This window comes from Juglans microcarpa x Juglans regia, chromosome 6S (genome assembly GCF_004785595.1).
Source record: "Juglans microcarpa x Juglans regia isolate MS1-56 chromosome 6S, Jm3101_v1.0, whole genome shotgun sequence".
In the NCBI taxonomy this organism is placed as follows: Eukaryota; Viridiplantae; Streptophyta; class Magnoliopsida; order Fagales; family Juglandaceae; genus Juglans; species Juglans microcarpa x Juglans regia.
Genome location: NC_054605.1, coordinates 10,285,922 through 10,303,879, shown reverse-complemented (window position 1 = coordinate 10,303,879; position 17,958 = coordinate 10,285,922). Strand labels below are relative to the sequence as shown.

The window sequence follows — 17,958 nt, the reverse complement described above, 5'->3', positions numbered from 1 at the left end:
ACGGTGACTAGGGTGTCCGTCTTTTCCACATTCTGTGCACTTGACTGGTGGTCGATCGGTGTGAGAAGTCCGAGCGGCAAGAGCAAGGTTCTCGGATGGCAATCGGGGAACTTGTAGGAGGCACTGTTGTTCCTCTTGGAAGAGAATGGAGAAGACTTTGTTGAGAGGTGGGAGAGGATCAGTGGTAAGAATTAGGGTTCGGAGAGCGACGAACGAGTCATTGAGTCCCAGTAGAAACTGAAACACACGTTCGTCCTATGCTCTTTTTTCAAAGGTGTTGGCATCGGTGGGGGTTTGAAGATTGATGAGTTCATCCCATAATTGTTTGATGCTATTGTAGTAATCAGGGATGGAGAGCTGATTTTGGTGAAGATTGGATATTTCTCATTTGAGATGGAAGAGACGAGCGTTGTTGCCATGGCAAAACCGCGACTCAAGGTCAAGCCATACATCTCGAGGGTCATCATGGTAGTCCAGAGAATTGGCTAGGGAAGAGGTTATGGTGTTTAGGATCCAAGTGAAGACCATATCTTTGGTCCTGCTCCATTGAGCATAATCGGTGGAAGTATTGGATGGGGCTTTGAGGGTGCCATCAACAAAGCATAGTTTGTTTTTGGCATTGAGGGCTCGGCGAAGTGCACATTGCCATTTGAGAAAATTATCTCCAGTGAGATGGCCAGAGACAAGGATGAGGCTGGGAGAATCAGAGGGATGAAGGAGATATGGGGAGGAGGGAGGAGGAGCATCGGCAGAGGAAGCCATTGGAAGCTATTGGAAGCTGAACAAAGGTATGTCAGGATCGATTTTGGCCTGACCACACTGAGTAACCCAGCTATGTCAAAAGGGATGAGTCACTATGTCTTCGTTGTCTACTCAAATGCCCTTGCCACTCTCATCCTCCTCCCCTCTTCTTTCATTATCCATAGGTCATCTCCTTGGCCACCAACAAACTTCCTGTTTTCTTTCTTTCTGTCTATGTTTCCCTATTACGAATAAAAATAAGTGTTTTGCTTTGTTTTACCTTTTCGTTTCAAAAACAAGAGGCCTCCACTGGCCATCTCTCTCCTTTGTAAATTCTTCCTCCTCAGTCTTGCTGGGTATGAAATTTTTTATTAGAGCTCCACTTGATCAATTTGGGGAATGGAATTGCCTTTTTTTCGTTGAAGAAAATTATGTTACCTAAAATTATGTTACCTTTTTTGGGTTTTCAGGATAACAATGATGTAGAATTGTGTATTCACTGGCGTAAGCTACAGCTCTCCTACCCTTGCATTTGTTATGAGCAACTTGGTGCCAGCATTCACTTTCTTGCTTGTTGTAATCTTCAAGTTCTTAACTTCGCCTTATTCCTTTAGATATCCTTCAAAATTTAAGGGCTAGAGGTGCAATATAAATAGAAATTTTGATGAACGTACAGTCTACTTAGTCACAGCTACAACATCAAAGCTGAAGTATTCGAATGAATATCGAGACTTCAGTTACAGGGTTGAGATGGGATTTTCCAGTTCTACTAAACAATGTATGCCTATTTTGGGTTTTTAAAATCATAATCTAGGATGGAAAAACTATGCTTGAGAAGCTCAAGAAGTCAAATCAAGATTATGGGGACCCTGGTATCAATCTCAGGAGCATTGATTGTTACCCTTCACAAGGGCCCGGCAATTGGCGATCCGCAAATTCAGTTCTCTAAAACCTCTCTTCCACGGCAACCATCTCCGTCCACTATGTTGGCAACAACAAATAATTGGATGATTGGGGCCCTTTTTCTTGCAACTGCTAGTATATGTCTTGTAGTGTGGAATACTGCTCAGGTAATATTGTCAACAATAAGAACAGATGTGTAATTGTCTTTCTTCATTCATAGTCTCTTGTGTCATGGAACTGATCTTAATTCATGCTATATATCAAGGCTGCAATCCTAAAAGGTACCCATCAGAGATGACTATAGTCTCCTTCTATTGCTTCTTTGGGACAATCCAATGTACAGTAGTTTCTTTGATTGCAGAAAGAGATCCAAATGCTTGGAAATTAAGGCCTGATATTGAGCTTGTCTCAATTGTCTACTCAGTAAGCACATACACTATAGTAATTTATATAATCAGCTTGTGTATACCTTGGCGCCATTGTCACTAGAAAATCTTATAAACAGTTTTTTATTTTGTGTAGGCTCTTTTTGGAAGCGTAGTGATGTTTTCTGTATTAACATGGTGCATACATAAGAAAGGGCCTTTATTTGTCGCCATGTTCAAGCCCCTAGGGATTGCTATTGCTGCTTTAATGGGTGTCATCTTCCTTGGCGACACACTCCATGTTGGAATGTAATGTTCTCAGTCTCTGCAAGATCAATGTTAGCAGTATCACTGATCGATAATGCTAATACCTAGCCTGATTAAGCAAGTCTAAATGTACCTGTGCTGCATCAATAGTGTGTAAATCTGTAACTTGGTGTTGAATATGTACCACGTCGAAAACCATCAAACAAGAGGGATGTTATAAACGCCTTTCGTCTATCATTTCTGAAAAACTTGCTACTCAGCTAAATGGGAATGATAATCATTTCATTGAATTGCATTTTTCCATGTAATATTAGGTAGAATGATTGTATTTGATCTTATGTAATGCAAAGTCTAGTGGTGTAAAAACACGCCCAAGAGCGCTCAGCTCCAGTGATCGTCTAATTAAGTTTTTACCGACTTTTGCAGTGTGATTGGAGCAATTGTAATCGTTGTGTTACAATCCCACGTCGACTAAGTATGGGATTAGTTGATGGTTTATAAGCCCCTAGGCATCCTTCCCTTGTAAGCTAGTTTTCAAGGGTGAGTTCTACCTAGTGGGTTCATAACAAATGGTATCAGAGCCACCCCACATCTAAGTTCATGTTGCAACGGTTGCAATCGTGCGGCACGGGGGGTGATGCCGACATGGCAGTGTTCACCCAGAGCTAGGAAAAGACCTAGTGCACAGCCAGCTTGTGTGAGCGCCGGGACAGCTGTGGACGTCGGCTGCGGAGCGTGGTGGTTGTTACGATCCCACATCGACTAAGTATGGGATTGGTTGATGGTTTATAAGTCCCTAGGTACCCTTCCCTTGTAAGCTAGTTTTCAAGGGTGAGTTCTAACTTCTACCTAATGGGTTCATAACACGTTGCAGGATTTTATACTATAATATGGACACAATACAAAGAAGAGGAAAGGGGTAAATCCCTTGAAGTTGATAGGCTACCAGCACCTCACAGAAGAGTCCTCTCTTGGAGAGGCAGACAGATGCATAAAAAGCAGTTGAATCATCACTTGTTTATCATCTTTAGAACATATTCAAGGCAATCTACTTTCATAATTTTATACAGGAACAGAAAATTAAGAAAAGAAAAGTGAGTAGATATGTTCTTTGTCTCCTTTTGGAATCTGCCAGTGTAGATGGATTATATCATGGAAAACCTAGGGCTCACTATGCTTTGAGTTCCAAACCGGGATTTCCCTTATGAGAAACATGTAATAAGAGTCCACATGGGAGTATGGGATCCTAGGATCGCTTGTGGGTCTTGAAAATGGTGGTCAAGAGTCCCTTACCCATGTTAATAGAGATTTTTTTTTCCCTGTTAATATGAGGAGAAACCTTGTTGATAGTGAGTGTTATGAGTGGATCATGATGATGCACAGGCTGTTAACCTTTGAACATTTTGAGTTGTCAGTGATCCAATTAAATCTAATGGTTGATAATCAGATACCCAATTGTGTTGATTATGTAAAATATGCATCAAAATGGAATAGGATTCTCTCAAGTTCAATTGAAATTGATAGCATCCATTTAATATAAAACATAGAATATTTTGACCATTACATATAATGTCGACCAAAACATATCATGTTTTTGATAAATGATAGTATCTATTTTACTTGAAATGAAGAGGATTCTCGGTACCAACTATATGGTCTCTTCTACTACATGCAAGGAGCGAAAAACAGCCGATCACTGGCGAGTTATGCACCCGAATTTTCTCTAAAGACAGTAGATAACATATTGCATAGGAATAAACTCAATGTATAAGAAACTACAAATATAGAGGGATCGATACCAAGTCCAGCCTCCATAACTGGACATAAATCTTGTCCAGATGTTGTAGAGAATATAAACCTCGTGACTTTAGATCGTCGTCAGACATTGTTAATATCACATAAACATGGTAGTTTGGTCAAATTATTATAAGATGGAAAATATTTATTTATTTATTTATTTAAGAGATTTTTATATGTGAAAGTTCAATTAATTCCAATTTTACAGAGATTGCTTAAATGCAGGTGAAGAATAACTGGAAATTACTAAATTGAAGGCTTCGATTGTGTTAAAAGTTATTCTGTATATTGTTTATTTTCATATATGTATATTTTTGGTCTTATACACGTCAGTAAGTTTGTTAAAGTTTGTTAGGATTCTTTTTGTCCTTTTGCCTCACTGTCAGTATAGAACAAAGGCCTCGTGTATATAGTGGTCATGACAGACACCTTTTTTTTGTACTGTATGTTTTTGTATTGCCTCTTCATTTTCAATAGAGAAGTTTTCTTCACAGCCTCTTCTTCCATTCTTCTATTCTATTCTATTTTTGTCATGGTATCAGAGAACTCTTGAGAAAAGAGTTTTCGTGGTCCTGCTTTCCTCCTCTTTCTTGGTCACCAAACAAAATTCTCATGGCTCAACCTCCACCTATTGTGCCTCCACCTACCGTGAACCTAGATCATCCTTCAAACCCTTATTACCTCCATTATTCGGAGAGTCCAGGCGCAATGCTTGTTTCCCAACCCCTTTCTGTTTCAAGGGACAATTACCATTCTTAGTGTCAATCCATGCTCATTGCTTTGGAAGCCAAAAACAAGCATGTTTTTCTTGATGGAACTATTGCTTGTCCTAATCAGAAGAACTCTCTTTTTGAAGCTTGATGCCATTGCAACAAGATGATTTTCTCTTGGCTTTTAAATGTTGTTTGCAAAGAAATTGCCAACAGTGTTTTATACATTGCCAATGCCAAAGAAGTTTGGGATGACTTGAGAGATCGTTTCTCTCAAGCTAATGGCCCACAAATATTTCAACTTCAGAGACAAATTTCTAGTCTCTCTCAAGGGGCTCTTTCTGTTTCTGCCTATTTCACTATTCTCAAAGGGTTGTGGGATGAACTCAGTAACTACAAACCCGACCCTGTATGTTCACGTGGTGCCCTCAAAGAAGTTGAAGCTGCTCAACACTCTGAATATGTCATTCAATTTTTAGTTGGTCTTAATGAATCCTTTTCAACTGTTAGAGCTCAGATCCTTCTTATGGTACCCCTCCCACCCATTAATCAAGTTTTTTCTATAGCCCATCAATAAGAAAGACAATAGGAGATTCTTCCCACCCCTCATGTGGAACCTATAGCTCTTTTATCTCGACAAGACCATACCAAAGCTAATAGACAGCCTTTCTCTCGCGCCAAAAAAAGACCTCTATGTAGCCATTGTGGTGTTTTAGGCCACTTTGTTGATAGTTGTTACAAACTACATGGCTTCCCACCTAGTTTTAAATTCAAAAATAAACCATATGCAGCAACTGTCACTACTGCCTCAGATTCAACTCATGCTTCTTATGATTCTCTGTTTCAATCTAATGTTTCTTCCCCTATGGTAACATCCACTATGTCCTTCACCACTGAGCAGTACCAGCAGCTGATTTCTCTGCTGAATTCAAACTTTGTGAAGCCCACAGGTTCTACTACTCAGTCTGCCAATCTAGCATTTTCTCACAATATCTCAGGTATAGCATGTTCTCTTCCTCTCACCCTTTATCTTGTTCTTCTACAACCTGGATCATTGACACAGGTGCCTCGGATCATATGATAAATGATCCTTCCCTTTTTACTTCTTCTATACCTTGTTCTTCACTTGTCAAACTCCCAAATAACACATCCATATCTGTTTCTCACATAGGAACAGTTCAGCTTTCCCCTGACTTGATCTTGTTTAATGTCCTTTGTGTTCCTGCTTTCCATTTTAACTTGATTTCAGCTAATAAACTCAGTATTGATTCTAATTGTTCTCTTCTTTTCATACCTAATTCTTGCTTGATTCAGGACCTTACCAGCAAGAGAATGATTGGAGTGGGTGAAGAGCGAGATGACTTATATTTCTACAAACAAGCAGCCATGAATAACTCTATTTCTAGTACTACAATTAAACCATGTCTTTTTTATTTATGGCATTTCAGACTTGGGCACATTTTTGCTTCCACAATCAGTTTGTTACAAAAATTAGACTCCAATATTACTTACTCAAACTCCTTTCATTGTAATACTTGTCCTCTAGCAAAACAGAAACGTCTCCCTTTTAATGTTAGTAATTCTATTGCTTTTCATCCATTTGATCTCATTCACTGTGATATTTGGGGGCCATTTTATGTGCCCACTTATTCTGGTTTCAAATACTTTCTCACTGTTGTGGATGATTGCACTAGATGTACTTGGACTTACTTGATGAAACATAAATCTGATACTAGGTCCATTCTCAAGTCTTTCTTGGAGCTTGTTTGCACTCAGTTTCAATATGGCATTAAAAGTATTCAAACTGATAATGGCCTAGAATTCCTTATAACAGATTTTTATAATTCTAAAGGTTGCATACATCAAAGATCTTGCATTGAAACACCACAACAAAATGCTAGAGTTCAGACACTGTTAAACATTGCAAGATCTCTCAGATTCCAATCAGGTGTTCCCTTCTCTTTTTGGGTTGATTGCATAATGACAGCTACTTACCTCATAAATAGGATTCCCTCACCAGTTATAGGTAACATTTCACCCTATGCTGCCCTTTATAAAACCAGTCCATCCCTTGATCATCTAAGAGTTTTTAGGTGTCTATGCTATGCTACAACACCCTTCAGTCATAGACACAAGTTTTCCCCTCGTGCTAAACAATGTGTTTTTATTGGTTATCCGTATGCTTCAAAAAGGTACAAGCTCTTTGATCTTACCACTAAAAAAGTTTTTATATCAAGGGATGTAGTATTCCATGAAACAATTTTTCCCTTTATTACTTCTATTTTGCCACCTCCACCTTCCAATGATCCCTCTCCTCTTGTACTACATTTATCATCACCTGATTCTTCCCATGTTTTCTCCATTTATTCACCTCATGATTCTGCTTTCACTACACCTTCTCTAAACTTAGATTACTCTCATTCACCTCAAAATATAGAACCTCCTTCTTCACCCCTTAATCCTCCCATTTTACCTACTCGTGCCTCTAATAGAATTAGAAGAGTTCCTGGCTACTTGTTTGATTTTCATCACAGGCTTCTTCCCTCTCAGGCTCCACTTCAGTCTTCATCTTCTGATGGTCCTCTACAAGCAGGTACTCCCCATTCACTAGCTTCTACACTTTCTTATCATCAACTCTCACCATCTCATAAAGCTTTCACTCGCAAGTTATCTACTGTTTCTGAACCAAAATCCTTTAATGAGGCTGTTTGTTATTCTCACTAGAGAAAAGCCATGGAAACTGAAATAGCTGCACTAGAAGCAAATAATACATGGGAATTAACTACTTTACCTGCTGGTAAATCTGCCATTGGATGTAGATGGGTTTACAAAGTTAAACTCAAGTCATATGGGTCAATTGAGAGGTACAAGGCCAGATTAGTGGCCAAGGGTTATACACAATTAGAAGGTTTTGATTATTATGAAACCTTTTCTCCAATAGCTAAAATGGTAACTGTTAAGACAGTTTTGGCCCTTGCTTCCATTTTTCATTGGCATCTAACTCAATTAGATGTCAACAATGCATTCTTGCATGGTGAACTTCATGAAGAAGTTTATATGAGCTTATCACCAGGATTTGCTAAACAGGGGGAGAATCAACAAGTGTGTAAGCTCCTTAAGTCTCTTTATGGCTTGAAACAAGCATCGAGACAATGGTTTAGCAAATTTTCAAGAACTTTGATCACACACGACTTCATACAATTAGCTGCAGACCACTCACTTTTCACAAAGGTCACAGGTTCATCCTTTATAGCTCTACTTGTTTATGTAGATGAAATTTTGATAGCTTCCAATGACATGAATGTTGTTCAAGAACTCACTCTTTTTCTAAACAGCAAATTCAAATTACAAGACTTAGGACCTTTAAAATATTTTCTAGGTATTGAGATAGCTAGGTCAGCTAGTGGAATCATACTTAGTCAAAGAAAATATGCACTAGAGATTCTTGAAGACAGTGGAATGCTAGGAAGTAAAGTGCAGAATTTTCCAATAGAGCAGAATTTGAAACTCAGCAAAATAGAGAGAAATTTGCTTGATGATCCAACACCATACAGGAGGCTAGTTGGTCGATTAATATATTTAACCATTACAAGGCCTGACATTTCATATTCAATGCAAGTTCTTTCTCAATTCATGGACAAATCCAGTCATACACACCTTGCAGCAGCAAATAAAGTACTTCAATACATCAAAGGTACTCCTGGACAAGGCCTCTTTTTGTCATCAAAATCAAAGTTACACAGGCCTTTGCAGATGCATACTGGGCAGGCTGTGTAGACATTAGGAGAAGTGTCACTGGTTTTTGTATTTTCCTTGGGGACTGACTCACTGATTTCTTAGAAATCCAAGGAACAATCAATTGTCTCTAGAAGTTCTGCAGAGGCAGAATATAGATCTATGGCATCAACAGTTTGTGAATTAATGTGGTTGTTCCAGTTACTCAAAGACTTACATGTCCCTCACCCACATCCAGCCTTGCTATTTTGCGACAACCAAGCGGCATTGCATATAGCAGCTAACCCCGTCTTCTATGAGAAAACAAAACACATTGATATAGACTGCCATATAGTAAGAGAGAAGCTTCAAACTGGTTTGATCAAGACATTGCATGTTAAAAGCAATATGCAGTTGGCAGATGTCTTCACCAAGGCTCTGGGACAACAACAATTCAAGGCCTTAATTTCCAAGATGAGACTATTGAATGTACATAGTCCATCTTGAGGGGGAGTGTTAAAAGTTATTCTGTATATTGTTTATTTTCATATATGTATATTGTTTATTTTCATATATGTATATTTTTGGTCTTATACACGTCAGTAAGTTTGTTAAAGTTTGTTAGGATTCTTTTTGTCCTTTTGCCTCACTGTCAGTATAGAACAGAGGCCTCATGTATATAGTGGTCATGACAGGCACCTTTCTTTTGTACTGTATTTTTTTGTATTGCCTCTTCATTTTCAATAGAGAAGTTTTCTTCACAGCCTATTCTTCTATTCTTCTATTCTATTCTATTTTTGTCAGATTGCTCGCTCTAGCAACTTATGATGGTGTCAACAGTGCATGGATAAACAATAACTCACTCTTTGCGTGAAGCGTGCCCTATTCTATGGTTGAGTCTGTGCATGCATGTAACAGGTCAAAATCTCCCATTTTCCACTTAATAAAGACACCATGACTCCTCGCTTTCATGTGTAGTCCTTTCCCTCCTTGAGCCGAAGACAAAGACCCATTGAAAATCTAGGTACCAATTTACTTGGCTTTCATTCATTCGTCACGCAAAAGCAGAACATGTTGAGACTCATGTATGTCAATGGCATCTTTCCACCATGCATGAGTCAGTGTCGATCCTTCACACAAATCTAAATAAATTGGGAAGCTTTTTGGAATCCAAAGTTTGTTTATAATATTGACATTTATGTAAGGTGGGTTATGTTGCAAACCTAATCCATGAAAATCCTTCGCCCCCAACCGGATCAATCATCACACAGCTCACAAAAACACTGATCCAAGAGTATTAATATTACAAGTCATTATTATGCTGCATAGATAGATGCGTTTTAAATTAAGGAAACATTTAAAAATATGCTCCAATTAAGAGACCTAACTTTTAGTCAAATACATGGTCATTATATTATATACAGCTTTAAGAAAGAAACGCCAAGCAATTTTATTGATTTACAGCATGCATGCAGCGGTTTATTTCTAACCACTATTCACTATCTCACACCTTATAAAAACACATATATATCCTATAAGAAAAAAAAACTGTAGGTATGGGATGTGAGAGTAAATAATGACTGATGAGTAGAATTCATCTTATTTTATTACCATTCTTTCAACATCTCATAATGTGCCATTGAATAATTAAACCATAAATCGGATATAATAATTAATCTTCAATCATTTAATACTACGTATATAATGAGATGTCGGGTAGGATTACTGATCTCATTTATATATATTTTTTAATTATATTTCTTCCATTGTTAGGCAATCTTCTTTTTATTATATATATTGCTTAGCGCTTACTTATGCCTCCGACCAACACTTTTTAAGGCCTTTTAATAATTCTACTTGCCTCACCATTTCCTAACCTTCAACTTCAAAAATAATGCTAAAAACTCTTCCTTTTCCAACTTGGTCTCTTAATTTATCCCTTTTTTATTTCTTCCCCTTGGACTTGACGACTCCATTTGCAATAGCTTAAGAGCTTTTTTGAGGAGGAATTTAAAAAGATTGGAATGATAGTGATCCCCATTTCTTTAATAAATTTTATTCACTCCTTGCCGAGATTAATTTTTTTGTGGGGTTTCGAAACTAGTGGTGGGATCCATAGAATACATTTGAATATTTATTTTTCCAAAAATATATTTTTATTTAAGTTGAGTTTTGAAAATAAAATTTTTGTGAGATGTGTTTTCTTAATATATTTTGTCGCCAACAAATTGAAGTAGACAATTAGATAATTTCTCTTAGAAACAAACAATTGTTTTGGTGATTAAATTTTGTTAAGAAATAATTTGTACAATCCTAAAGTGTGTTATAAGCCTTATGCAATCCTTTTGAAAACGAAAACAAATACGAGATTTATATTAAAAATATATAATTTTTAATGCTGAATCATACTTTTTCAAAGGGAGTAGGCAATTCAATTTTTTTTTAAATAATATAAAACTAAAAAAAAAAATCTCTTTCGTTCCATCTAAATACGTTTTTTATTTGTGGTTATTTTCTTTTTATAAACTCACAAATGCAGTAAAACTAATATATCCAAATATTTTTTTTCTGTGTCTGTTAGCTTTGAGAAGTTGAGGGGCACTTCTTTGTTCGGGAAGAAGTCTGGAATGGATGCCATATATGTCGGACGGCAAGATAGTGAGATATGAGTATGGTGTATAGAAGGACGGCAAGATAATTCAATTTGAATGGTACCATAATCCATTAAAAAAATTAAAAAAGAATGGTCCCATGCCACAATTAAATACTACCATATTTATAACATACATGGTCTCTCTCACATTACCAAGATGTGGCCAATTTTGTTGTTACCTTATTGACACTTTTCAGTCTAAAATATGTATCAATGTTTTAGTTACTTGGGTCTTCACCAAGGATCTAGATTTCCTCATGTTTCCTTATGAGCAACGCAATACATTAAGTAATATTAGATATAATTATAAGTTGTATAAGCGTCACATATTCTTTTTAAAAAAAAGTATGTCTACTATTAAAAAATTAATTTTTTTTATATAAAACTTATATTTACTTATTTTTTTTTAAAGAAGTGAACGACACTTACGCACTCTATGATTGCAAACATCATTTCTCTTTTAAAAAAAAAATTAAAGATTGGTAGGTAATGTCACCTCATCATAGTGTAATGTGAGAGTGGTGTATAGAATTTTCCTTCCAATATATCCGTTTTATATAATTTGTATAGACTTTGGACTCTAAATGTATTTAAAGTTGGGGTTTATAGTGTCAACAGACAACATTTAATAATGTAGAGTCTACAAACTATAAATTTTTTTTAGGTCCATTATTGGTAAATATGTTGGATTTAAAGAAATATCTCTTAATTTGTTGGAGTCCTGAGCTTCCAATGTTCATCAATTATTTTCTTAGATCAAGTTTCTTTAAAATTGTTTGGCTATTAATCAATGATTTCTTTTTTCTTAGTCTAAACAATGTTTTTAATTCATACAGTAACATTAATGCCACATAGATCAGCAATGAGATGGGTATCTGTATTTCTGTCCGAAACCAATTAAGATATACTATTTACAAGTTTGATGTGTAACGTAAGATTTATTTATTAATAAAATAAATTAAAATATTATTATTTTTTTATATAAGTTAATGTAACAGATTTTTAGTATTTTCGACGTGTGAATAAAGAAATTTCTAAATAATTTATACAATCTGCATTTGTGCAATTCATCCGCCAATTAAACGGGCAGATGTCTGGCACGTGGGTACAAAATATAGAGTAATGCTAAATACAAAAATAAAATATACAAATTTCACACTTTCTTTTAAAAAAATAGTTTATTATTAAAAATAATAATTTTTTCACGTATGTCTTAAATTTCTCTAGTTCTTTTATAGAGAATGTACGAGACTTGTATATCTTAAAATTGTAAATATTATTTCTTTCAAATAAAGTCCTGCCTGTTTGGATAGTGAAATGAGATGAGAGGAGATTGTTTTAGATGAAAGTTAAATATAATATTGTTAAAATATTATTTTTTAATATTATTATTATTTTTGAATTTAAAAAAATTAAATTATTTATTATATTTTGTATAAAAATTTAAAAAAATTATAATAATAAGATGAAATGAAGGAAACTGTTTCGTATCAAACGGGACCTAAAAGCCTTGCAAGTTGCAACTCATAAGCTTTTGCTACGAACACACAGAACAGGACACATCCTCTTATTTCAGGAGCTAGCGGTAGTAAATGCACAACATGTTAGGTGGTTCTAACCAACCTAAACAAGAAACAAGGGGAATTAAAATACATGAATAATTAAATATTCTTTTTCTTGGCAAATAAGTTAATTATGAAAGTTACAAAGTTCAGAATTTAGATGAATAGATGTGAATATTTTAAGTTGAAAAGTTTTTAATAAATAAAATTAGAAAAGAAAGGAAAAGGGTGGAAAGAAATTGCCATCGAGACGGTGAATGAGTGAGTATCATGTGAGCTGCCTCTCTCTCTCTCTCTCTCTCTCTCTCAAAAGCAACAAGCTTGTTGAACCCAACAACCACTTTTACTTTGTTCAAGAGTATATTTGAGCGCTGAGAGCTTTTTTCTACTCCTTCTTCTTGGTTTCAATGGCTTCAAGCGTCTCAAGGTTCATCAAGTGTGTGACAGTGGGAGATGGGGCTGTGGGGAAGACGTGCATGCTTATTTGCTACACAAGTAACAAATTCCCCACTGTATGTTCTTTCTTCTTTCAAAGCTTCCTGGGTCTCTCTTCTGGGTTATTTTTATGCATCTTTTTGGTCTATTGTGTGGTTCAATTTTTGTGCTTTTTTATGATTTTGTATAGAAAAATTTGCTCTCTCTCTCTCTCTCTCTCTCACGAAAAGCTTCCATTGGGTTTTACCTTCTTTTCATTATTCCTAATGAAATAGTTGTCTTGGTTTCAAATGATGTTTCAACTCTAGAAATGGGGAAAAAATGTAGCTGTTGCTGTTCCTCTTTTTTTCTTAAACTCTTTCATTCTTAGCTTTTCTAGATTCAAATGGATTTTGTTTTCTATTAATCAGGATTATATACCAACGGTGTTTGATAACTTCAGTGCAAATGTGGTAGTTGAAGGCACCACTGTCAACTTAGGTCTCTGGGACACGGCTGGTATAATTTCTTTGATGCCTATAATCGCGCTTTTAGCTTCATCATTTATCTGCTGTGTTTTTTTTGTTTTCCAGATAGATTTGTTTCTACTATTAAATAGGTTTGCCAAACTGGGCAAGTTTGTTAATTTTTCATCTGTCTTCACTGAAATTCATAGGGCAAGAGGATTACAATAGATTAAGACCATTGAGCTACAGAGGGGCAGATGTCTTTGTATTAGCTTTCTCATTAGTTAGTCGTGCAAGCTACGAAAACGTACTAAAAAAGGTGAGTTTCCCCGGAAGTCTTTTAATTCTTCGTCATCTTTGTTCTTTGCATAAATTAGCTATTCTAATACTTAATTTCTTGATCAGTGGATCCCCGAACTTCAGCATTATGCCCCTGGAATTCCTGTGGTGCTGGTTGGTACCAAATTGGGTGAGTTTTAAAAAACAAATCTGTAGATGCGCTTAAAGCAGCTCTGTGTAGGAAAGTGATATCGGCAGCGCACCCTCTATCTACTAAACCTGACCCTAATCGAGAAGAAGTTTGTTTTGTTAAAACATGGAGACATGAGTATTTGAAATGGTTAACTCATTTTTTTACGAGTGCACGACTTCCACACAGTAATAATTGTAACATGGTGGGAAGAGCAACATCCTTTTGATAGGACCCCTATTATGTTGACTCATGAATGTCATTTTGGAGCATGGAATAAGGGCGGTCCCCCCACTTAAAAGAAGTTATGGAGGTAGATATAATGAAAGTGCCGGCCATTCACCATTCTATGCACACGCTCTACTAACTTACTGCTCTGAATGGGTTCATTTTGTATAACATTAATAAGATTTCTATTTAACCTTGCCGCATACCTATTATTTGTGAAACGACTTTATTTTTCTGTTACATTTTTTGTTTTCTGTTACATTTTTGTGAACCTCGCCCTTGGTCCATGATTTTAGCAGTCTCGTCAAAATTGTTTAGCTCTAAGAGATCGTTTTACCTTTGACATTATGCTTTATTTGATATAATGAAAGTGCAAGTTTAATGTTTTAATAACCTTAATGAAAGTGGCGTTGCAATTGTCAATGGTAATGGCACTCATATCACTGAATATTACCTGCAAACGACATATTTTTGGAGGTCGTTATTTAGGCCTCTAATAAGCATGACTAATATAAAACTTATGAATTTTAACTACAGTAAAAGGAAAAGTCACAAAATTAGCATTTATTTAGATAGTAGTGGCATTCATCTTTTGATTGTTATGTTGACTAACTAAATTCTGTAATTAATGTGGTTTATAATGCACAAATAGATCTTCGTGATGATAAGCACTATTTGGCTGATCACCCAGGATTGATGCCTGTGACAACTGCACAGGTGTGCTTTTTTCCCCATTAGTTGCTCTCTACACGTTGATGGTTATGTTTGGTTCCATTCATGGTAATGGTTTTCATATAATCAGGGTGTGGAACTCTCTAAACAGATTGGTGCTACATATTATATAGAATGCAGCTCAAGAACTCAGCAGGTACGAATGAACTAGCATTTCTTAAGATGTAAGTAGTGCAGCAGTGCATTTTTGGCTTCAAATAAAAAATGTGGCATGCTCATTCAATTGTAATCACTTCTTTTGACTAAAGATACAAAGGGAATTGACCAAAATCCCCATTAGTTTTCACCATTTGCCAAATTAGTACTTGACAATTAAAGGTCTAGGTTTTAATAGAAGGTCTGCCATGTGTCAAATTTCACACATTAGACCAATCACACGCTGCCACGTGGCCAAGAAAAAAATCCCAAAGATGCAAAGTAAAAATTGTAAAATTAATTATTAGGAAAAAAGAATGAGGGTATGCCCTCCACTCCACCCAATGGGGTGGGACATCTGGGTGAGAGGGGGAATCCCCTACTTGGGAAGGGAAGGATTCCCTTCCCTCTACCCCACAGCCCATCATGTGGTGTAGGACAGAATGGAAGGATTGGAAATGGGCTATAATTGGGATCATGATGACAAAATGAAAACTAGGGTCTTAAAATCTGACTATAACTTAAAAGAACTGGATTACAGGACCTATTTTTCCTACTTAAAAAAGTTTGAATTCAAAACTTGGAAAAATGCAGTTTGTGGCATGTTTCATTGATCTGTATTAGCGGGATCCTAAAAATTCAAAGAAATCAATTACCATTCTAGCCTCTACCACATAATTAAGGTTCCAATGTTCAGCAGCTAATTACAGATACTTTAAATAAATCTGATGTATCATTGAAAAAACCAAGACCAGGGCATATATTTTATTTTTGAATATGATGTGTGGTGCTGCAGATGCAATTTTGAAATTATGGAAACATTCGACAAAAGGTCAAAGGAACTATTTTACATTATGCAGTTATGATGCCAGTTTCGTGCAAATGATATCCCTACAGCCTTATTTGGCTCTTTCTAATAAATGATCTCAATGTTAACAAAAATGGTGTTTCTGTTATGAAATCCCTCTCTGGAAGCTCTGCTGTTTAGCCTGTATTGAACCGTCTACTCTCCATATAGAGTGGATACTTGCAATGTCTGCGATGGATATCAGTGTTAAATTCTCACTTTTAATGATCATGTGTGGTTCTCCGCTTGCATGTCTTTCTTTTGCTTTGGGAACTTTCTTCAATATTTTGCCTTACGTGTACAGAAAAAAAGCATGATAACCCATTGTTTTATTGAAGAATCCTCACTTGTGGTAAAGGAATACCGTAGTTACAAATCTGCCACCTTAAGTTGTATCTGTTTTTTATGCTGTAATTGACCATTTACATTGCAATGGCAGAATGTGAAAGCAATTTTTGATGCTGCAATCAAGGTGGTTATCAAGCCACAACAGAAACAAAAAGAGAGGAAGAAAAAGCCACGTCGCGGATGCTTATCGTTAGTACCTTTATTTCTTACAATTGAAAGGATTGCCTACGGTCCTTCAATTATTCAGTTTTTGTTACTTATCAAAAAAGTTATCCAGGGTTTTGGGAATTATATCCCACTCTGGGATTATGGATCATTGACATGGTCTGCGAATTGAATGTAGTTCTAGCCTTACATGCACTGTGCTATTATCAACTTTCACCTTAAATTAAACCCTATTAAGATTGTTTTGCTTCTGCATCATTTGCTCACATGGCTATTGCTGTAGTTTTTTCCATAACTAGTTACATGATGTGTAATAATAGTTAGATTTATTAAATGAAAAAGACTACAACTAAGTTAAGATGCTTTAAACCATTATCATACAATAAAATAGAACTTTTGAGAGTGTCAATGTTAACACCTTGATCTCCAAAACTTGGTTGAGCATTTTGACCTTCTTGTCTCCCCTTTCTCTCATGGGTTTCTGAAAAAAATGATGAAAAACATCATAAACTTTGTTTGAGTAAAGAGAGAAAAAAAATTATTTATACGCTTTCATAATTATATATGTTAATAATAGATAGATAATAGATGCCTCGTTTGTTTTTGCAAATAAGATGAAATGAGATGAGTTAAGATTAAAGTTAAAAGTTGAATAAAATATTGTTAGAATATTTTTTTTAATATTATTTTTGTTTTGGGATTTGAAAAAGTTGAATTGTTTATTTTATTTTGTGTGGAAATTTGGGAAAGTCGTAATGATGAGATGAGTTGAGAGGAGTTGTGAAAACAAACAAGACTCTTATTCATCAAAAAAAGAGAGAGATAATAGATTAGTGTTGTTGACTTGATAATATTTTACTGGTCCCTGGCTTAACTGATAATGCCGAGACAAAAAAGTTATTTTAAATATTATTTTTCTGGTATCTCCTGTATCCTGATTCTTCAGTTTCTTTGGCATAATTTGTTACTTAAAAACTGCAGAAATCTGCTTCCAGGGAGGAGTCTCATCTGTCTCAAATGAAACCACCTAGTCTGGAATTTCTACCTTGGCCATGTCACCCAGAAGCTGCAGTCTGCTGTAGGGATCATGTTTCTGAAGTATGTCTGAGCATAGCTCTCTATAAAGGTCACCTGCTCTGAGACAATTTTCTTTTTTGTCATAATTATCAGGAAAAAAGTAAATCCTTCCACTGTAATATTTGTTTATTTGTTCATTGTAAAGAATTTAAGTTCCAAGTTTTTCGTCATTTCTTCCCTTTTGGTGTATTCCAAGCAAGAGAACAGGTCTGTTGAATTGACTCTATTCAAGATATAGCCCTAAATTAGCTGTAATCAAGAAATGATGAATTAGTAAACTTCACAAGGTGAACTTGTAAGGTGTGGTTTGGATAATGAGATGAGATGAGATGAAATAGTTTTAGATGAAAGTTGAATAAAATAT

General features: G+C 35.8%; 1 protein-coding gene, 1 long non-coding RNA gene and 1 pseudogene across 3 annotated transcripts; all 3 read left to right on the top strand.

The window, feature by feature from the left end:
* Positions 1 to 110: 110 nt before the first annotated feature.
* Positions 111 to 3,721, top strand: LOC121237904 (annotated as a pseudogene).
* A 1,751-nt stretch (positions 3,722 to 5,472) lies between these two features.
* Positions 5,473 to 6,315, top strand: LOC121237733. Its single transcript, XR_005934962.1, has 2 exons — positions 5,473 to 5,781; positions 6,098 to 6,315. It is a non-coding gene; the product is annotated as an uncharacterized LOC121237733 (long non-coding RNA).
* A 6,605-nt stretch (positions 6,316 to 12,920) lies between these two features.
* Positions 12,921 to 17,687, top strand: LOC121237875 (rac-like GTP-binding protein ARAC8). Of its 2 annotated transcripts, none has more exons than XM_041134789.1 (9): positions 12,921 to 13,224; positions 13,558 to 13,645; positions 13,803 to 13,912; positions 13,999 to 14,062; positions 14,943 to 15,007; positions 15,093 to 15,158; positions 16,444 to 16,541; positions 17,513 to 17,601; positions 17,632 to 17,687. In XM_041134789.1, the coding sequence occupies exons 1-9, from the start codon at positions 13,120 to 13,122 to the stop codon at positions 17,655 to 17,657; spliced, it is 711 nt and encodes a 236-aa protein (XP_040990723.1). In that variant the 5' UTR covers positions 12,921 to 13,119; the 3' UTR covers positions 17,658 to 17,687. The 2 variants fall into 2 exon arrangements, 1 of the variants encoding a protein (XP_040990723.1); XR_005935008.1 differs by having other exon boundaries at positions 12,924 to 13,224; positions 17,499 to 17,601.
* Positions 17,688 to 17,958: the final 271 nt, after the last annotated feature.